At 46.1% G+C, this 22,755-nt stretch overlaps 1 protein-coding gene across 1 annotated transcript in view; it reads left to right on the top strand.

Moving 5' to 3' along the window:
* Positions 1-17,971, top strand: part of LOC133974644 (leucine-rich repeat transmembrane neuronal protein 4) — an 82,630-nt gene extending 64,659 nt beyond the window's left edge. The window contains exon 3 of the mRNA XM_062412287.1: positions 16,671-17,971. Coding sequence (XP_062268271.1) covers positions 16,671-16,988 — 318 coding nt within the window. The 3' untranslated portion in view covers positions 16,989-17,971. The remainder of the gene's footprint in view (positions 1-16,670) is intronic.
* Positions 17,972-22,755: the final 4,784 nt, after the last annotated feature.

Raw genomic sequence — 22,755 nt, 5'->3', positions numbered from 1 at the left:
TCTGTGGGCCTGAGCCGTTCCTCTGGACATGGCAGGGTCCGGCTCGGGTGATGGGACACGCCGCCGCCGTCGGGCCATTCTTCTGAGATAATGTCATAATGGAGGGGGGGAGGGGGGGGGGGGGGGGACAGCTGGCAGCTTCGTTTCCTGTCGCCACAAATTTTCTACCACATCAATAATGAGCGGCACAGCCCAGCCACGAGCGCCACGGCTCAGTGGGCACATGACCGTGTTCTCATGTGTCCTCTCCTTCGTCCTCCCTCCCTCCATGTGCCAACCCCCCCCCACGTCTGTCTTTACCTTTCCTGAATCGTCTTCATTCACTCTTCACCATCTCACCTCGGATGTATTTATGCTACTCTACATTTCAATCTCTTCTGCCCACGCAAACATGGATCCGTTCTCTCTTTACACGCTAATTGAAGCATGAACTGTATCTCAACCACAGGAAGACAGTTCTGAAAGCAGATGCTCTGGAACCTTTGGAGTAAATATCGACATCAAGGATATGACCCGTGTGTTCATGGGGCCGGATCGAGCTTCTGTTGCCATCATTTGAATGGAAGACAACCAAAATGGAGCAAATGAAGGACACTCCAAAGCCATTTTGAAAAATCATGCAGTGTTGTTTGGATTGAAATCCTGCTGCTTTCATGATTCTCGTCCTATCTCAGGTTTTTGTAGCTTCCCTGTTTTCATTGTGCTCGATTTCCTTGGCCAGTGATATGTCATCTTATCCCTTATTCAAAAGAATCACATCAAAATGCATCAGAATATTAATCTGCCCCAACCTCCTGCACATCTTTACAAGCACCGGGAAATAATCACACTGATATGTTCTGTGACCCGTCGTCTATTTTTTACCTATAAATATATATGACATGGAGAAAGGAAGCCTGGCTAAACAGCGGTGCATTTTTAGTGATTAATTTGTAAGTCAAGCAAACACATAAAGGTTAACCACATGTGATCCTCACCGGTACAATCCCACCTCCGATCTTTCCCGGGGAGAAGATGATCTCCTGCACGACCTTTACGCCTCGAAACCCGATGATTAAAACTCAAACTTTGACTCTCGGAGACCTGAACGCGATTTTTCCATTTTAGCACCAATCCAAAGCAGGAAGCCCCCCCCCCCCCCCCCCCCCCAGCCGGAATTCAGACGATGGGATTATTGCAACTGCTTGAAATGCAGCTCTACAATCTCACCTTTCAAATATGCAGATACGTTTCTTCAGAAGGTTTTTAAATGGTGATTTATTTCAAACACACCATTTGGTTTAATCACCGTTTCATTAAGGCGGCATTGATGCACTGCAGAACGGAGAGAGAGACATATTTACAGCTTAGTGTCACCGAGCTGCAGATGTCTTCGCAAATGAAGGAATATACACAGGTAATAATCCCTGACTATATCCTGGAACCGTGTTGTTATTGGTACAAATGAACCCGTAGTTAAATCACGATTCAATCAATAGTGCCATTGTTTATACAACCCAGCTATCGAGTGGATTCCCCATGAATCTGTACGCAGAGACATTCATGGTCCCCAGAGGAATAGATCCCAGTGACTCCAGCCTGTTTCGTTTGTGGTTCTGTGGAGAAATGTCTCATATTAGCATTTCACCCACTGTGTCTTTGTCTTTTTATTCAGTGTCTCGCTTCTACTCTTCGTATTAATTGTGATTCAATCCTCCTTTTATGAGTTATGGCCGATTTGTGTTCCCTCCTGGTCTATAAATGTTTTCATCTTTATCCGTCTCTGTAAAGCACTTTGTTACTCCGGTTCTAAAAAGCACTTTATTTAAATAAAGCTGATTGTAATTACAGTTAGTCTCGCTCAGCCAGTCCATTATCACCAATTTGGTTTAGTTTTAGCAGGAGTTGAATAATAATCAGGCAGAACTCACTTTCTAACCAAGAAAAATGCATCAGTGTCAGAAGCAAAGGTTGTAGCTGGAAAACTTTCCATCTACTGTTATTAAGCAAACAGCTGATTGAACACGAAAGCCGAGGGCGATTAATCAAACTGTGGGGGTTGCAGTTTCCTCAATATTTTGCTGCTAGCTGTGCCGTTAGCTTTGTTGTGGTTGCAGATTGAGAGGGGGGGGGGGGGGCTTTGGTAAATTCGTTAGCGTACAGCAGACGTCGACGGAGGAAGCCAAAGTCTGCTGGAACCAAATGGTGGAATTATCTAGAGTCAGACATCTGGTGGGTTAGACAAACAGTAACTGCTGCCAGTATATATTCCACTGATATTGTTTTGTTCCCTGTGCGTTTGTGTGCTAACACGATGGAGACACCCCCCCCCGACTGCAGCTGAAGAACAATGAGTGAAAATCGCGCCGTGACATTTTTAACGATTCAGTTTTTTAAGGAAATTGTTCTGTTGGTGCAGCGCAAGTTCTAAAGCTGCTTGTTTGGAACGAGCTGTTTGTTTGACCCGTGGTGAAGCTGGTTCTGAATCTGTGAAAGTTCGGTGAAGATAAAAACTCCATCATCAAAATCAACAGCATCACTTGTGTTTATTAAGATTTCACAATATATCAAACACAGAAACTCTGAAAATCTGTGATATTCAATATGATCATTATTATCATCATCAACCCCTTCATATTTATACCAAGTCATAAAGAACATTGTGCTCTCACTCAACAGCCGCCGCTACTAGTTCTCGACCCACTCTCCCCAGTAAAAATGGGGCAAAGCCCAAATTATCCAGCCAGCGTGAAGAACCGATGTCTTATGTTTCGATTGAGAAACATGTAACTGTTGAAACATGACATTTTGTGCATGTGCATGACTTGCGATGAATAAAATCTGTCATATTGACGGCCTCGCTCTTCAAACAGCATCTTTCTGCCACCGAGGAGACGAAACACAGAAACACAGAAACACCCTCTTAACAATTTTGGCATGTTATTTATTTCCCAACATGAGCATAATAGTTCTGTTAGTTATTTCCCGAGAACATTTCTCTTCCAGCTGCTCTTCCATTCAAATAAATATAAAAAATAAGTTGTTTACAGGTGAAATACGAGACACCATAGTGATTTCTACACGGTGGGACGATAATTGATTGTCCCTGTCATGGCAGGGAATTCAAATTAATATTTTTAATAACCGAGCTGACTTTTCAAACAGAAAATAACACACTCTCTGAGATGTTTCTTTGGAGGAATCTCCATGGAAGCAGCCATCTTGATGCCCAGGACATGACCACACAATCAGAGCACTTAGCAGGCAGCAGAGGACGGTAATGCTTGGCACCCTCTCCTCCACCGTAATTCGGTTACCACCAGGATGTCATTTAGCCCAGGAAGACTGACAGGGCTTTAACAGTAAGGAAGAAACTGCAATTACCCCGGGAGGGCTGCGGTAGAGAGGCAGGAGCCATCAGGCCTCTTTCTTGTCCACGTGAAGGAAGCAAAGGACGGACTCCGTGCACGTCACTGAAGCTGGAGAAGTGTCCTCGATGTGTGTGTTTTCTGCGTGGCATTTTTTATGTGTCGCATTTAGATCTGATAAGAGTCTTGTAGTCATGCTCACTGGTACGCTGCCGGTATCTGGCGTTTGATTAAGAGATGATTCACATCCAGAGATACGTTAATCTGACACGTTCGGTCCAGTTGATGTGGATTTCAGATTTTTCCCTCATCCCCCTTTGCAGCAGATTTGTGTTTGAGGGGTTTTCATTTCACAGACCCGACCTTTGTGACCTCTCGTTGTGTATCTGTGTTTCACTTCAATCTTTTCTTTAATTTGCAATATATCAGGGTTTAATCCAGGGTAACAAACCCACCTCTGCAGGACACAGCGCGGAATTAACTCTAAGCTCCCAGTCGATGTAGAGATCACACGTGTGGCTCCTTCTGGAATCTGAGACTCATAATCAATTCAATAACATATTCAGTTTAAAAATACGATCGACTTTGTTGCTGCAGCTCAGAACGTCCCTTTAATAAAGCTCTTGTGCTTTGAATGATGTAGAATAATAGATCAACAAAGAACACATGAAAATATTATGTAAAATATATATTTAAGTGTTCTTCACGTTTACTTAAAGGAATTATTAATGAAATAATAAAAGAGAATTTAATTGGATAACCTTTTCATGTCATTGCATTACTAAGATATGTACCTGTGATTTTCTTAATAACAAACCAAGAACTTATGGCCGACGGTGCTTAGACATGTAATTACTCCACTCGCCTGCAGAAACAATAATGATAATGATAGTCATAATAATAATCCATTATTTTAATCAAACTTTCAGAAATGCCTCAACAAGCTGCTCTGTAATTAGCCAATAGAAGAATAGTTTAACTGCATTAACTCGTTCAAGAATTTAAACAAGAAGAAAAAGACGAGAGCGGCGAGGAGACTAATTGCCCTCTGACGCCCCCCCGCACTGCAGCTTCCATTCTCTCCATTGAGAGCGATAACGAACTGGTCTGACAAGGACGTTCAAATCCGTCCCATTAGAAGTCTGACAGGGCCTCGACAGGGCATGAGGCGAGGTGTTGGTATTCTCCAGCAGTGTGATCATGCCTGCAAGACACTTCTGGCTGAATTAATGAATTTATGTACGTCTCTAATATCCATAAACATAAGAAATTTTGACTGTGATGCCATCAGGGGGAGATACGTTACTGCACCAAGGACAAGAGGGTGTTCCACGTTGTTTATTTATTTCCAGACTCCTGTCCCCGCTCAGATCTGCACCGTTAACAACTCCGAGGGACTCTGGGTTTAGTATTCAGAACAGATCAGTTATTTTACATCAGCTCTGAATTCTGTTGAAGCGCACGCCAGGATCTAAATGGATGTTTTGCCGGTTCACGCTTGGTTTGTCCGTGTGTTTAGTTGTGGCTCCGTTCTGCCAATCGCTGATTGCAGTTTTGGGGTACGTGGAAAAAGGCTGCAGGTCAGAGGAGGGAATGAAAAAGGCAGAGGGAACTATAAATTCTATTCCTGGGGATGTAAGAGACAAAAGGCGGCTACATGCTCAGCTCGACTGAACGGGCAATTGATCGTGAAATCTGCAAAGACGGCTGGAATCAGTCAGTTGGGGCCTGGCAGGGAGAGCGCCGCTGTCCGCCAGATGGAGAGCCAGGTGCAGGTTTGGGTTGACACTGGGCTTGGCCGGCAGCATATGGTAAAACGGAAGGTTTGCACTACAACGCAGGTACAAGGAGGAGAAGAGAAAGTTTGCCCAGCGTCGGCCATCTGTCCCCATGCAAAGCAACAGATTATGCATTTTGCTTGAAGCTTTGCACGAAAGGTATATTTGAATCCTTACTCCGGTTATATTTCATTTTCTAACAAGCAAACAAAAACCAGTGAGTAGATAGAGATGCACGGTTTTGGAGAAATAGTTGTTTTTCCTTTAAAATGACTAAAGGTGATAGATATTGTGGATTTCACTGCATTTCCTCTGGTTATTATTCTCACACCCTGACCCGAATGAGAGAGAGGGATGAGATGACAGAGGCAGGTACAGAAGAGGAAGAGGAGAAAAATAAAAAATGGACGAGGTAATAGAGCAACACACGGGCGTAGGAGGGAGGCGAGAGACCCGGTGACAGGGAGCCTGACAGTGCATGGAAGCATATCGCTGCAGGCTCGGACAGACGGCTGGTCATAGTGCACCAGGCTGGGGTATTCTGCTGTTACAGAATCCCCCCCCCCCCCCTCCCTCTGGACCACTCCAGCTCTGCTTGTGTAACCTCATCTGTTAACAGATGTGTCTCTTAAATCCTGCAGCACCGACGCCAGGAAATAATACATCTCCTCAGGTGGTACACGGGTAAATTTCAGAGTTTGGAACTGGAGGTGTGATGTTGAACAAGTGATGCGTCTCCACGAGCGTTTGGAGACTTTATATTTATTACAATCTATACAGAAGAGTTGTATTCTTGTATTGTGAGCTGCCACGACATTTATTCCCTTGTTATTCATATTCACCATTGTTATACATTTTGTTGACTTGGGAACTTGCATCTGAAAAGTTTGGAACATTATTAAAACCCAAATAAATCCTCAGTTTCATTGAAAATGGGATGTTTTGTTTTAGTCGCCTTTTAATTGCGTTACATCCACTTTACATATTTCTGCTGTAACTTCACAAATACACAAATCAACATATATTTTGTGTTTATTGCATTGTGTAGAATGTGTGTGTGTGTGTGGGTTGTGGTTATCTCACTAACGGCAATTTGAATATTGTTACTCCATTACATGAGCAACCTGATGAAATATTTATCAGGGATTTGAGGATTCAGGCAGTTTTAATTACAACTTGCCAAACAGGAAACAGGAATCTCACAAGGTTCACTCCGGCGCCACCGGTCCAGTCACTCACTCGTCTCCGCTCGCAGCTGCATGTTGTGTTTTGTTTTCACTGTGAATCTGAGCCAAACAACAACGTGTACATATCTCACCGTTGAGAATGTTCTCACACATGAAGATTTAAGTGGTCTGGAGAGATGCTATGATGACTGGCGAGCACAACAGGCCGCAGCCACGCACTGTTCTTCAGAGACACACAAATGAGTGCAGCTAACAAAAGAGTGGGACGTCTGTAAACGCCGACACACAAAGGAAACTGAGCAAAGTGATTGGCAGGTACCTGGAGATGAGTAAACAACTTGACAGTGTCGGAGGTGGAATAAAGAGAAAGAGACGGACTCTGTTAAGTCAGACCAGGGTTTTATTTCTTTCAGGAGAAATGTCTGTTTCATATACGACATGTAAACAACTATTCATGAGACAAAATAAGACGTTTATCTTTCAGGATTTAGGGTGTTGAAGCCCTGGAAGCAAAAAAACTCTGGAAATGAAGCCACATAATCAAATGAAAGCATCGTCTGAGAGGTAAAACTCGTTCTCCACTTTTCTATACTTGCCTTCTACAGAGTTGAACAAAGGGTCTGACATCTGAACAGCTTAATAATAGCTTCCCTGTTCACTGTACTGTTGAAATGAGTTTGTCTCCATGGAAGTGACGCTTGAGTCCGACGTGCAGCAGGCGTCACATGTGGGCAGATGTTGCAGCTGCAGCATCACACTGTGAAATGCAACCATGGCACAAAAGAGACTGAGGATTTTACTGATACGATGGAAAATGACAAGTTAGCAGCTCCACACAGTGAGAATATGATAAAGCTGAGATACAATACAGACCAAGGGATGCTAACTTACTTATTCTGGTGAATGTGTGAAGCAGTAGCATTGAAAACCAACTGACGCAGATAAACCCAAAGAAAAAAAACAGATACCCAGCGTCGTCTCAGCTTGTCAAAGAAAACCAAGGTGATCAAAAAGGTTATTTGCTGCGACTTCCTCTGAATTCAAGACGACTGCAGTTCCCGGTGTTCAGTTCCCTCCGCGGCGTCATTGAGATTCAGTGTGGAGATGTTCTTGCCTCAGAGGAACCGTGGGGTCAGGGTTTATCAGTGGAAAGGTCGTCTCTCCAGGGATTCACTCCAGTGCGGGCGTATGCAAAGCTGTCTGTAGCGACCTGGATTCTCTTACTATTACTTAAGCCCGATGGCTAATTACCTTTTCAGATGAAAACATACGCCTCCTCATTAATTCTGCACTCCACAATCTATCATAATTACTGGCAAATAAGTTGTTGTTATCGCTCTAATTCAAATTAGTGTCTGTGATTCTGAATCAAAAGAGGAGCTCCATGCATATCTGTGCACCTTAAAGACGCAGAGTAATTACCTTTGGGTTTCATAACCAGCTCACATCCCAGAAATCTTGATATTAGATGTATAATAATTAAAAATGTGTAAACGTGTGGACCAGGAATAACGTTTTATGGCATTAGATTTATAACCTTGATTAACAAAAAACTATTATTGTACCAAAAGTCACTGTACAATAATTTTTTCATAAAACTTATCATTACAAGAAATGGTTCCATAAACATATCAACTCTTCTTTATCTGATGAATAAGAAACCTTCGCCTCCTCTGTCCGCTACACATCTTCACACGACTGGAGCGAGTGACAAGTAGCGTTCGGTCAAGAACATAATTAAAAAGAAACTTCGATTTTCTGGCATTCAGAAGAGAGGACATGTTGATCCGTGGAGCGGAGAAATGAAATAATTAGGAAAAGGATGGGGAGGGGGAGGGGGAGGAGGAGGGAGGGTGAGGGAGAAAGTAAGTGACCTTTTTCCAACTTCTTCAAACAGTCAGACAAGGGTGAAAAATGTGAGTCGAGCCAAGAGAGACGGGAGAGAGTGATTAGCCATGAGGGCGCATGCTGCTCCGAGATGCTTCCTGCGTTGTTTGTGTGCATCAGTGAATATCCAGCTTTGTTAAGAGACCATCTGGGTCCGCTGTACGCTGCCGAGGCCGGTGCACGGCGAGGCGGGATGTGGGGGGGAGCTGGGTATCAGTTCTGGCTGCCGCCCAGCTCCCTTTGACATGTCTTATTAGTCAGGTCTTTAAAAGCCCCGGCACTGCCTTCCCCGGCACACTCCTCCCCAATATCCCTGATTAAAGTGCGGCGGACGCTCCCAGTGTAGAGCCAAGTTGGCCACACAGCGTTTATGTTGGGTCATGCTCATTACTCAGACACACTGCCGGTGCTGCCGCCGCCACCGCCGCGGTGGGAGGCTGCACATAATGCGAGACACAGGCTGCCAAGAGATTTGGGAACTTTGAATTCATGATGGGACGGCAGAAAGGAAAGTACAAATCGTTTTACAGTGTTCGGTTCAATCCCACCTCACAGATTTGAAACCGGTGATGGGTTAAGTGTTGGGTTGAATTTGAAAAGTTGGTTGATGACAAATAACACATTAAAAAAAGTATTTAATCATAATAGATATGATGTTAAATCTCCATCGATGATAATAGCATCATTATGTCACATTAGGTGATGGCAGCCTGAGAGACAAAACCCAGGGCGTAAACACTGACTCTTTACTCCTCGTTAAGCTAATTACTGTGACTGTTAAGACAAATAAGATGATTGGCTCTTGTGTGATTATTATTGTGATTTTTTTATTAAAGGAGCTGAACAGTGATATAGCAGCAATCATACGCCCCCTGGCTGAAACAATTAGCGTAACTACTAATTTACTTGATTGGTTAAGTGACCGAAAATGTGTCTGGAATATTAATTATAAGTTAGTCCCCATCAAGCGGAACAACACCAAAGGTTTTCTGCTCACAGCTTCTCAAAAGTGAGAACTAGTTTTTTATATCATTGTAAATTAATCAATGTTTTTCAGTCAAAGCAAAACAGACTAATGACAATTAATGTTAAGTAAGCAAATAATCCAAAATACAATTAACAATGATAATTATCATTAACCACAGTCCTGATTTGTACGGGACGGAAGTGGAAACGGAAAAATTAGTAAAAAGTTCTTCATTAGCTGCTGTGATTGTGTGTTGCATTGTGTGTGTGTGTGTGTGTGTGTGTGTGTGAGATCACGTGTTGAGCGGTGAGTAACGTTTCACGGCCCATTCCCTGTGGTCGGCAGAAGCTCCTTTACTGTACGTACCGTGAAGTGGGCAGAGGTCGTGATGTGGGAGCTCACTGGTGTGTGAAGGGGGCCTCGGTCCTGCTCCCACTCTCCTCCCTCACTTTCCCCTGATTTTAATACATAGTGTACCTGTGTGTGTGTGTGTGTGTATGTTGTGTTGCGTCAGAGACCTGTAATCAAGAGTCACTGCACATAAAAGGACCTGAAGTCATTATGGAATTAGCGGGAGACTAACGGCTTGTTTAGAGAATCAATTAGTTTAGAATGTGGACTGTCCTTTTCTTTTTTAAACCTGCGGCTCAACAAGGGAATATCAAGGTTCCACATTCTGACCCGTTAGGACTCGTCTGCCTCTTTACTGCCCACTCGACGGATGCAGCTGTTAAAATATCAGGTACACGCGTCTTTAGCTTCCACATTGTGAAATGGAACATGAGGGTATATGATTTCACCAGGAGATATGATCAAAGTGTTCCAGGATTTCATTTGATCACTGGAAGTGGAGGCGTCATTCGGTGACGGCCGGGTGAATCCTCCGTTCGGTGCCACAGGAGCTGAGCGTGGTGTGGTGTCAGCCTGTGGAGGTGGAGGAGGAGGAGGAGGAGGAGGAGGAGGAGGGCGGAGGATTAGTGGATCAATCTCTGTCGTGCACTTCGATCACAGCCGCTGCACTTTTGGAAATGAGAGGGTTAACGTGTCGCACTGGGCCACAAGCTCACAATGGCCAAGGGGGGTGGGGGGGGCGTTCTGGTCCCATCAAATCAAATGAAGCTAAAGCAAATGAATGCATGGACACGCAGCTTCAGAGTGATTGATGGATCCGTAGAGGTTTGTTTGTTTGTAAGATAACAACAGAGCAGCTTCACACGTGGAGGAAGGAGGCAGAATGTTTTATTTCACTTTCTTTAACGTTGAGATTTGCGTCTTTCTACATTTTCAGTTTCCCCCAGTGAATAAATCAATGGTCATCTTGATTTAGAGTTTGTGTGTTGAGCAGGATTACGCCTCCATAAAACTTTATATATATATATATATATATATATAATATATATATATAATCTCGGCAGAGGAATGGATCCAGGATCTTTTCGCCCCATCACTTTAAGATTGCAAGATAGAAATCCTAATTTCCCAGTGAATACTACTTTGAAGGGGATTGAAATATGGTTTTATACAAATCTGTAGCTGAGATCATGTGTTTTTTATCGTCTGTAATACTTTTACAACTACGTCCGAAAGCATATGATGGATTTAAGGCACAGTTCCAGGGTTTGTCCTTGATGGAGGATTGTTGTCGTTCTAGTTCAACTTCGCTTTGTTCTTAAAGAAGATGTAAATTCCAGGGAATGATGATGATTCCTCCTTCATCAACATTCTCTCATGCTGCCTTTGACTATGTTACCACAGATGTTAACACAAAGACAGATGCGCCCTACTACTACTACTACACACACACACGTAAGTCTGTTATACTGACACACACACACACACACACACACACACACACACTTTTCCCCCATGCAGCTGGGAAGGCTTCCTCTCGGGATGTGCTGTCTGAGAGCAAACCGATGGTGTTTAGCTTCACACCCCCTCAGACATGTCCACGCACAATGCTCTGCTGAAAGCCCGACTGGTGGGCTCCGTGTCACTGGTGCCTGCCCAGCAACATCTGTGCCGACTCCCCCCCCCCCCCTACCCCCCGCACGCCACGGCAGCAGACATGTGAGGGGCAGCGCTCGCCCACACGGGCTCTTCACGCACAGACAGATGCATGTGAGCGCAACCACACGCACATATGGACTTTCATGCAATGCACACACACACACAAGGTGACATTTTGCAGATAGGACACGTTACGTATCACTTGACATTCAGCGAGAGACATCTGGCACCGTTGGACCATATGTACGAGTTCATATTTACACACGTCACCTCTTTATATGCAATTAACACTGTGACATGTTGTAACGTGACGTCTGGATTGAACTGCGTAGTCTCTTTCTATGTTCCCATCTTTATTTGCATGTGGGTTAAGTCTCTGTGACGCGGACCCATTGATTTCACTCGTGTTTATTTCCTATTTGCCCCAAAAATGATGTCGAGCTCAATGGAAAATATCTGAAAAGAGAAACAGGGCTCAGTAGAAGCTGAGATTTATTCCCTGCGACAGTTACTACCCTGTACAACACTACAGTCGAGTGGGATGTGGTTATACTGAGACAATATTCTAACAGCACAGACGCTGAACCTTTACATCAAATATGCATTGGCGTCTCCTTTTAAATATAGATGGACCGAAATGAATTATGGTAATACGTCTGCACAAAGAGGACCAGAGGGACGGGCACTGGACAAAGAGAAGAGTAATTAAACCTTTATTTCCAGTAGCTCCTGGTTCACGGCTGCTTTTCAAGAGTGAATCGGTTTCCCGGCAAATTGTGTTTTTATATTTAATAACGCAATAGACATTCATGTTAGAGCGGAACAACTAGTATTCACAAAAATGTTTATAATTTTTATGTTAACAGAGCAAGACAAAAACACCTCCCACTCAAAACTGGTAAACAAACAATTCCCTTATTCGTGGGTTTTTACAGTCATAAAAAAATGAAAGGACTAAAGCCAGGGCCACATTTTAGAGTGAGACTCTTAGTGCACCTCCTCTCGACTCGGTTCTGCTGCTGTGTCCCATAATTCAGAGACGGATCAAAGTGTTTGGCCGGGAAAAGGCTGCAGACTTTTTGAACTGTAATGCTCCTCGAGCCCACGGAGGCATTAGCATTGTCTGCCCGTGGCACCGGCACTGCCTCCTCAGCTGCTCATGAAAGCATGAAGGCAAAAGAGAGAAGAACACGACTTCAGAGGGGCACTGGGATGGTGTGGAAATTAATTTGGGGGGGATTTGTTTTTGAAGTTACTCATGATACCGAACAAATTAGAGCTGTTTTATTTTTGGAATGTTCCTTGTGGAGAATGTGGCAGTAACACAAATGCATGTTCTCTGATTCGGGTTTTTACATGTGTCACAAACACAATTTTAAAACGGTGACAATCAAATATGCAGAAATAACCTCAGGAACACAAGAGCAGCTCAAGTCCCCAGGAAATGAGAGTTTAAGGAAAAGATTTACAAGACGCCAGCGGTCCGAGTCTCCTTGGGCCCGAGGTCGCCCTCCAGAGCGTTCAGGCGTTCAGTGACAGACGTCCAGGAGCAGGCAGGCTGCCAGTCATTGTGAGCTGAAGCACATGCTGATAGAGGTGGCCGAGATCCAAGGATGTTGAAAAAAAAAAAAATCCACCCAGCGCTGCAGCACGAGTGGTTGTGGTTGTGTGTGTGGGTGTGTTTTTTGTGTTAATGCAAATGTATTCCGCTAGACAATAAAACATTACGGGGCTGCACCTGCACCAACTGGAGCTCCACTGCTCAGCCGCACAATTGATTTGTGTGTGCGCTAAGCATGTTGTGTTATTTTGGTCGTTGTTCCCACGTCACGTCTACGAAGCTCCTTCTGAACTTTGACCCCTGACGGACTTTCTTCCCTTCTCGGTCGCCCGATCCTTGCTCGTCTCAGAAAGAGGATAATTGCCGCTGCTTCCCTCTTCCATCGTAATCCGAAATACATAATTCATAACCGCTGTGCTCACCGTTTTGCCTTTCAAATGTCCTGCTGCCTCGCTGCTACCTGGCGCATGGCGACGTGACCCTGGGCTACATTTAGCCTCTCTACTGTACACGGAGCTCCGGCTCACGATCGGCACAACTCGCCCCCCCCCCCCCCTTGATCCGATATAAAGAGACGCAATCAGCTACCAGGACCAGTTCCGTCTCCTTCCTGGATGTGAGGGTGCTTCAGTAGTGCAGATAAAGACACAGTATCTGAAGTGTTTCCTCGCATAAAACACCACAATCAGTGGGAAAATGAACCAATTTGCCCCCCCCCCCCACGATAACGTCATTGGGCTCCCATTCAGCTGGATATGTAAATGATGTGCTCAGCGCTCAACAAGCTTTACCCCGAAATCGTCAGATTTAGCGAGAGAGACAGTCGGCGTCTTTGTGTCCTCGTGTCTGACTGGAGGAACAGCCGGGAGGATCTCAGGTTGCACTCGGGGGGGAGGGGGGGCTAATCGCTCCAAATATATATAAATGCTAAAATCAAGATAATAAGCAAATGATTATGTTCCTTAATGCGTATAGCTGAGAGAGAATGGAAAAGGAGTCGCAATAAAAAGGAGTCGCCCTTTGATGCTTTTATTTTGCTGAAATACAAAAATAATCTCTCTGCAGTGTTTGCTTTTGTTTTGATAAGGCGACAACCTTGCAGCTCTCATTCCCACCCAAACCACGTATCTGGAAAACATTTGGAAAAGTAAATTGAAGTGTCTGTTTTGTGTTATTTTGTTCTTCTGACCAGATGTCGGCACATTTCCATATTTGGCTGTCTCCACTGTCAACAGACCATTCAGTGTGAGGAATTCATAATTCCCCTAATGCTGAGAGGCACAAGAAGAGGCCGATGCTGATCCTAATGAGTTACTTGGACCTTTCAACTGCTCGGATTAGGGCTGAATATCAATGATATACGTTTTATTCAGGGAGCATCTCAGCTTGTATGTGGTCGACAAACCACATCTGGCCTCGGGAAAGGTTTGCATCTCTTTACATCACATTTTTAAAAGTACGAGTTGAACTCAAAACTGCCATCTCATCTCTCTTTAGATAGATATACAGTGGATTTCCCCCTCTCTCCCTTTTCTGTCTCATTCTGGTCCTTCACCCTCCTTATTCGTTCAAATATATTCAGACAGGCATCCATGCACAAACACACAAACACACACACTGGCAATCTGCACGAGACCATATATATGCCCTGACAATTTGATAGAATCCACTGAAACGGTAAGGAGTTAATGTTGGTTAATTAATTCATTGGACCTGGGCAGGGAGCTGTGGGCCGAGCCGAGGAGGACGGGGGATGGCGGCGGCGGCGGCGGCGGCGGTGGAGGTGGCGGAGGATATAGCGACGGCAGGGTTGGTGAAGGGTTTAGTATCTAAATGAGGGGAGTAATCCACTGAGTGCCTATAATGTAATGAGTCAGTCTCGCTTAATGGAGTCCATTTGGGGAGGAAGAGGTAGGGAAGGAAGGGAAGGTGGCGGCTCCGGAGCTGCGTGGGCGTCGTGGGCTGAGAAGTGATTTTATGACAACGTGTCCTGTCGCTGGATGAGCGAGCTCTCGACAGCTGTTTTATTTGTGCAACAGCTGGATTGTGATGCCGCAGTGCATCACGGAGGTGTGTTACTTTAACGCTCCCGGTTACAGAATAACACAATTTGATATCTGAAACAGAACCGGTGTTAATGCTCTCACAGTGGCTTTATCTACGCCCCCTGGTTCGGGGTAATTCCTGAACTGCCAGGCTGCGTTTGCACGACGCCATTTCCATTTGACTTTGAAATCTGTGAGATCGCTCTCACACAAACACACACACAGACACACACACATACACACAGACACACACACAGACACACACTCGCTTATAAACAGACACTATTCCCCCGTCTCCTTCTGCATTTATCTGCATTTCATTGACACAGAGAGCCGTCCTTTCAAGAAATCCTCTCCTAAATAGTTTTATAGTCCCTCGAATATAATTTCTCTTATCAGAAGTTCTTTGTATATTAAGTTAATAAATGAACATGATGCTCTTATTTTCTAATCCACTATATTAACCTGCTTTGCTATGGACTATTATTTATTTCCTACGTTGCAGTTCATCAATTCAAAAGGGAGATTGTTCTACTTGTGGTGTTTAACCAAGTAACTCAATTTGGTTTCCTGTGCCAAAGCTGTCTGTTTGTTCGTGGGCTGGAAAGTTGGTGGAACTGGGTCAATCACGTACTGGTTCAGAGCTCTGGTCACTGGTGAAGGCCGATAAGAAGGTTTCACCAGTGTGCATGAAAGACAGATGCAGATGCAACACTACGCCCCCCCCCCCCCCCCCCCCCCCCACGCCTCCTGTGGAGTCAGGGGTTGTATTATTCATGTCTTCCGTGCCGGTGTCATATCTGTAGCTCCCGCTGCTGTTGTGTGTTTGTTGTCGTCTCTCCGCGCTCAGATGTGATGAGCCGCCGCTCTGCCAGGGCGCGGTGTGTAATCCAGGTCAGCTGCCATCTTACCCCGCTGCCTTCACGGCCTGTTAGAAATCTCTTAATTGTGCGTCTTTAAACCGGGGCCTAGACGAAGAGCGTCTCGGGAGTCTCATCTGTTCGTCTGGCGCCCGTGTTGAGGTTAGCGGGGGGGGGGGGGGGGGGGAACACGAGACCAGACACACACGGCCAGATGTGACGCGTGCTGCTGGCGGTGACACGAGCGACACGGCGGCGAAAACACGGCCCAGGCCCATTCGCTCCAAACTCTTGTACTTTCGGGTTGAACACAAAAGCAACTGTGGTTTTGTGTCATTCACGGGCTACGTAGTTGTGCGACAGTGGCAGTGGGCGCCGCTGCACGAGACACGAGCAGGAAGGGAAACCAGGGTTTTGGCTAGCTGCAGGCTCAGGTGGTCGCCATGTGAGGACGACTGCAGAGGCCCAGGAGCGAGCTGCCAAGATGACTGTGCCGTCGGGTTGGAGTCGCACACGCACAGTGAAACGTGGTGTTACAAATTAACCAAACACAACATCATTCGAAAGGATGTAATGTCGAAAAGTGAACAGCTGGGTCTGTGGTCCGGGGTTGTGCGTTTGTTCTAGTTGGACAATAGTCTGCATTTGAACCGTGTTTCATTTCAAACAGAATAAACAGCTTGGTTCACCTGCATCACCAAACACAAAAAAAAAGCAGGATGTGTGTTCTCACAACACAAATGAAATTCCTCTCACCTCCAGTCATTCGTGGTGAAAGGTGGTGAATCTCAGCTGGGGCTGTGAAATACACAAACTGTCTGCATGGCCAGACAACACAAGATAATATTGAACACACAATAGTTCAGTTAAAGTTAAATGAATATCAAATAAAAACATGAAGCATGATGTGGATTTCTTGTTTTTGGTAAATCGGAACCTTTGTGTCTAACGCTCTTTCTTCATGTCCTCTTCTCGTCCCTCTCTCTCTCTCTCTCTCCCCCCCCCCCTCTCTCTCTCTCTCTGAACAGGTCCCCCACCAGATGGGTGCACTGACCTTCTACCGCTACGAGCAGCCCATTGTCGACTACTGCCAGGCCCACCAACCCCTGCGGCTCAACATGGGCTACGAGGGGCCCCCACAGGGCCTGGACGACCTGGGGCCTCGTGATAGGGGCACCATACAGACAGTGGCCCTGCCCGCTGTGCCCTCCGCTGCCAGCATAGGCGCCCCTATGCCAGGGCCTCGCTCCCCTCCGCTGCCCCTCAGACCCCCGACCGAGGGCCCCGGTGGCGGTGGGCCCTTCCCCCCCGGCGAGCGCACCGGCACGCTCAAATTCGGACGCTAGCGAGCCGAGCCTGGTTGTTAGAAACGGGGGCAAGGGGCCTTTTAATAACCCTGACTTTGAGATGAAGGGGCAGGTGAGCTGGTTGATTCAGTGGGGGCCTTGTTTTCAGAACATGACTAGAGGAAAAAAAAAATTAAAAAAAAAATGAAGTATATCACATTCTGCCTGGAGGGGGTTTGCCATCAGAAACACGCCGACTCACCGGAACACAGTCGAGGTCGAGACAACACCGCTGATCATTTTCTTTTGGTTTTGTTGTTTTTCCGAAAAGCACCTTAATGGAAACGTATCACCACCAACTGAACGGGAGGGGATCTGGAATGTGACAAAAACGGTTTCACCTGGTTTCAGATATCCGGTCTTTGCCGAGTCGGCCTCACGGGGCTCCTGCTCAGTCCACCGGCGCCGAGGCAGGAGGGGAAAAGGGAAAGTGCAATAAACACGAGTTTTCAGTCATAAAAACAAAACATAAAAAGACAGTGAACGTGGTGTGAAGAGCAGGCGGCTTCCAGCTGTGATTATTTTTACTTTTTATAGCCGGTAGTCGTTCACACAAAAAAGAAATCAATGTCTTTTATTTTGCAGAGATGAGTCACTTCCTTCAGACGAGTGACTTCACGCTGAACTCCATTAATGTGCATGTCGAACCAAAGACTTTTACTTTTTCTGTTTTGTTATCATTTTTAATGCACATGTGCTACTTCAGCCGAGGGGCGTTCTTAAAACGTGACCGGGCCTCCGCCAACCTCAAAGCCACAAGTACAACCAAAACCTGCCGCTGGTCTCAGGCGGCCCGAGCTCGTCTGCACAGACAAACACAAACAAAGGTTGTTTTTGTTTTCTCATGATTACGTATCGTCACTGATCTCGACAGACACACACACATCACAGCATGACCCATCACTTTCTCTTACACACGACACAGGGCCCTTTCCAGTTTCTTTTGTGTATGATTATATCCCAGCTGAGTTATTCACTATGCTTTAAAGAGGTAATCATATGGGAGGGGGGGATGGAGGGGACAGGGGAGGGGGGGGGTGGGGGGGTTTGTTTTGTTGTGATAAAAATAAGTACATTTGAATGCAAAACGAATTGTACATATTCTTAAAAAAAGGTCTGCTCTACTGAAGGCCGAGCCACTCTCACTGCCCCGAGACAGAACCTTTGTCGAGTCGCCGTTCGATTCCCGCAGCTCCGGACACTTTGGAGAGCGCCGTCCTCGCCGGGGCCACGAGCTCCTGTCTCGGCCACAGAGAACACCAGTGAACCCGTCGGACTGGACTGGGAATATCGCTTGACTCATCTCCCCACGATTTCCTTTTTTTTTCCTGCGGCAAGGGGGGGGGGGGGGGGGCTGCGGTGCTGGACTGTGTTGCACCCGCTGACCCCTCGGCCACCACGTGGAGCTCTGCTACTTATTGACTTCGGGGAGCCGGTTATGGACACGACCGCGACGGCCTGTCAAACATCATCTCCGGCTTGACCCGAGCAGAGCGCCGGGGTCATCCTCGACATGTCGGTGGACGTACTCTGCGGGGGGGGGGGGGGGGGGGGGGCCAGCTGATTCATCCACAGATGAAACTGATAAGTAAATATGGGTGTGTCCTCAAGATGAAAGAGAAAAACTATTGACTTTATTTTGTTTTGTTTCTGTTTGTTATTCTGGCTTTGAAAAGAAGAGACAATTTCTTTTTCTCGAGTTGTTCACAGATGATGTCAAGAAATTCTATAAGACTAATCAAAGGACAAAAAATCAAATAGAACTTATTTATCGTGTAAATAGTGAATCTTTAATGGAGGAGGAGGAGGAGGAGGAGGAGGAAGAGGAAGAGGAGGAGGAGAAAAAAAAAAGAAAAATGAACTTCACTTCTTCTGAAACACAAACTGCTTGTGACCAGAAGAGGAGCCTTATTCACTCTGTGGCGGGGATCCGACCCCAGAAGGTTTCCTGCCGCGACGCTCCTGTTGTTTCGATGATAAATATTTTTCTATCTGCTCCCGTCACTTCTCCACGCATCACGCCATTCGACAGAAGTCACAGAGGCTGTTTCTCAAAATCCAAAATCCGTTTTGAAGTGAATCACGTGAAGAAAGGAGGGGGGGGTGGGGGGGGGGGGGGTGGAGACCTTGAGAGCTGATCATGCAGGAGGAGGCCGTGTGACCTGTCGCTTATCACATCCCACCTCTCTGGTCCATGAATTCCAACTCTGCCATTTTAAAGGTCCACTCCAGGGGAGGTAGTGTGTTATTCTTTACAACGAGAGTTTCAACTTGTGAAAGGATGTTTCTTTTTGCGATGTGCCATAATTTCTTTCTCTGTTAAATGTTTTTTTTTTATTAACCAAAAACCAGCCCCCCCCCCCCCCTCCGAAAAAGACTAGCGACCCCAAAAGTCTGAGCCTAAGAAGGGCTCCAGTCCCCCCCCCCCCCCCCCCCTTCGTGTACAGGACACTGCATTAAAAAGCTGAGTCGCTCAGTGCGGTTGCTTCATAGTGCTGGTGGAGTTTACTTTTGTAATAGCAGCTGTGCCAATGTCTTTATAATGGGAGCTCTCTCAATTCTATCCATGTATTGTCTTGCCTTGCTCTATATCACCCCTGATAACTCCTTGGCCTGAATTTCATGTCTGCCTCTCGGTGACTCGGGTGAACCTGTTTTAACGATGTTCTATTTCTGTCCGCATGCTGATACTTTGGGAAATTACGCCCCGGTTAGGGAAGAGCACCGACCAGGAGATGGAACAGCCACGTAGGTGTTTCCTGTCGCCCTGTTGCCTCGAAACACCCGACAACTTGTCTGCTGACCCGCTGCTGCCCCGGGCTCGCCTACTGTCGTATTCCCTGGCGCCGTGTCCGGCTGAGAAAGAGGCTCGTGTGGGCCGCTCGCTCCAGGGACAGACCTTCCCCCATTTAATAATTCTCCTGCCAAACCCCCCCCCCCCCTCCCACATGTAGTGATTACCTCAGCGACGCCGATTCCACATCGCCCTCAACACAACGATCAAAGCTTCACGTTGGCCTTCACGCGTAATTAGAAATCCCTGTGTATTAACAATTAAATCTCCTACTAATAAGCATTCGATTCATCACTGCCCCCCCCCTGGTAAAGACTGGATACGTTCGAATCCCGCTGCCAGCAATCATTTCGTCTTTTTGTCTGTTTCCTTTGCCATCAGAGAGCGGGGGGGGGGGGGGGGTGCTGCATGCTAATGATGCATGTTTGAGCTGAACTCCAGGACCGAGCGCCCGACGGCCCCACCACGCCAACAGGCTTTACTTTCTCTTCTGCTTTTTTTTGTTTATGGTTGCGTAGACCCCGACCCCCCCCCCCCCCCCCCCTTCCGATCTCAGATTTTGGTATCAAGTCTTCACTGGGAGCTTGTTCCCCCACCCCCCCCCCCCCCTTTTTTTTTCTGCTTTTCCCAGTATTTACTCCGGGTGGGGTGAAGAAAGGTCTGAAGAAGAATCACAGCGGAAAACTTTCATATTGCCGTGTTTATGCTCAGAGGAAAAGCTCGTAGGGGAGAGGAGAGAGAGCGAGAGAGAGCGAGAGAGAGAGAGAGAGAGAGAGAGAATATATTGAGGGACAAATGGGTAAGTTCAAGGACATTTGATTTTGTTACAGACCAAAAACACGGCCCCAGGCGGCTTTTATTCCACTTTAAGAAATGACACAAACATCTTCAGCCAGGGGTTGAACCGGGGCTGGAAAGGATCCGAGCGTCTGGCACCCCCGATAACGTGGTAAACAAATCTGATTGGCAGTTTCATACATGATCATGTCAGGCGAGTTCATGTTTCATGTCCTGGCGTTCTCTCCCCCGACAGATGCCATTGAGACACTCCACCCTGAGGCCCCGCCCACACACACATACACACACATGTGGTTACCTTTTCCTGCAGGAGACAGGTTTTATTTTCCGGGACCTTTAAATCTATTGGGATTTCCAAAATCGGCTCATCAACTAAATTTACTAGAAAGAACACGAGTGTGGTTTTGTAAGTTATTCCATGTATTAGTATTTGTGCAGAAAAGCCTCTCCCTGCAGATCCTGACAGAAGACCACGCTCTCCTGCTGCAGAGGTAGAAACCGCCTGCGTATCCAGGCGCACATGAGAAGCTCTACATTATGAATTCATGAGGTCGTTACAAAAGGTCAGCTCAGCGTGTGATTGGAAAAAGAGCAGGAAGGCTTCATGACCGGTTGTGGAGAAATTATCCTCTGGTGCAAACGGCCAGTGACATATGGCTCACACAAATCAAAAGGCATACTTGCATCCTCTATGTTATATGCATGCGTGCATAGAGAAACACACATCTATAGTTTAAACACTTTCTTGGACTTAATAGATTTTAATAATGTCCTCCTCATCACACAGAATCCACTTCACCTCGTTAGTCTTTAATTTCAGAAACAATCATTGCAATTCCAAAACACAAGTACGACAAAAACACACACACGTTGATAAATAAGCTCTCCAGGTTTTGACGTTCTTATTCATTCCACCCCCCCCCCCCCCCCCCCCCCCTGTCCATCAGCGAGCGTCACCAGGTTCTAATCCATTACCTGATGAATAGATTTGAAAAATTTAATTCCAAACCAGATGAGGATTTGCAGCCTTTTTATTCCTCTGCAACACGTCTGGGTTTTCCCTGCAGGCAGCGCCGGAGCACATCCCCGCGGCCTCGACTCCCGGGAGGCAGCACGGATACATACAGATCGGGGGGGGGGGTCGCGAGCAGGGGAAGAAGATGAAGAAGAAGAAGAAGAAATGAATGAATAAACAGGCTAATGCTCCCCATCTGCCACCTCAAGATTCCCACTTTCTATTTTTGTTAGTGTGTCATTAGCGCGTGTGCAGACTGCAAAGTGGTAAGAATTAATAAGTGAGTTAGCGCCCCTGCATGTACCCAGAAGGCCTAAGTGTGTGTGTGTGCGTGTGCGTTTGTGTGTGTGTATCTAAAGCAGCACCCACTCCTCTACCTCCTCTGAAACAACCATTACTGATGTTCAGGCCGGTCCCCATTGATTGTTATTGTTCCATGCTGTTCCACATTAGCAAGAAGTCTTTAACCTCTGACCCGCATTGTCCTGACTGTGTTTTTCTGTTGTTGCTCATGTCGGGGGGGGGGGGGGGGGGGGCAGGGCCATTAACCTCTGTCGGAGAAAAACACACGTCTCCGTCGGCTCCGGTAGAGTCTGTTTATGCCTCTAATTGGTCGTAACGCGAGCACCGGAGAAAGGAAGGCTTTCATTGAAATGGGCTGCACCCCCGCAGTCCAGAGAGAGAGAGAGAGAGAGAGAGAGAATGAGAGAGAGAGAGAGAGAGAGAGAGAGAGAGAGAGAGAAACTGACAGAAAGCAATATCAGAATTAGTCTTTGTTTGTTTGCAGCCTCAGAACACTTTCCCCCCTAAAAAAAATGCTTTCCACTTAAACCACAGCCCCCCCCCCCCCCTCCCCCTCCGCTGTCTCCTCATTCATTTCTTGCAGAGAGCATTGATTTCTGTAGGGTGTAAATATGCGCTGCATTGTTTTTCTTTGGTAGTTGGTTGTTTTTTTATTTCTGATTTTGAATTCTTAATTTTTTTATTTTTTTTGTTGGGTTCTTTTAACTGTATTCAGACCTTTACGCATTTTTGTGGAGACCTGGTCCAAGCGCAAAAATATGGCTCTTCTTTGAGTATATTATTGTCAGAAAAATGTTTTGTAAAAATTTTGATGATGATATCAAAAATAAACATCTGAAGATGGGAGTTGTGACGTC

This window comes from Platichthys flesus, chromosome 19 (assembly GCF_949316205.1).
Source record: "Platichthys flesus chromosome 19, fPlaFle2.1, whole genome shotgun sequence".
NCBI classification, from domain to species: domain Eukaryota; kingdom Metazoa; phylum Chordata; class Actinopteri; order Pleuronectiformes; family Pleuronectidae; genus Platichthys; species Platichthys flesus.
This window is presented reverse-complemented; position numbering and strand designations above follow the sequence as displayed.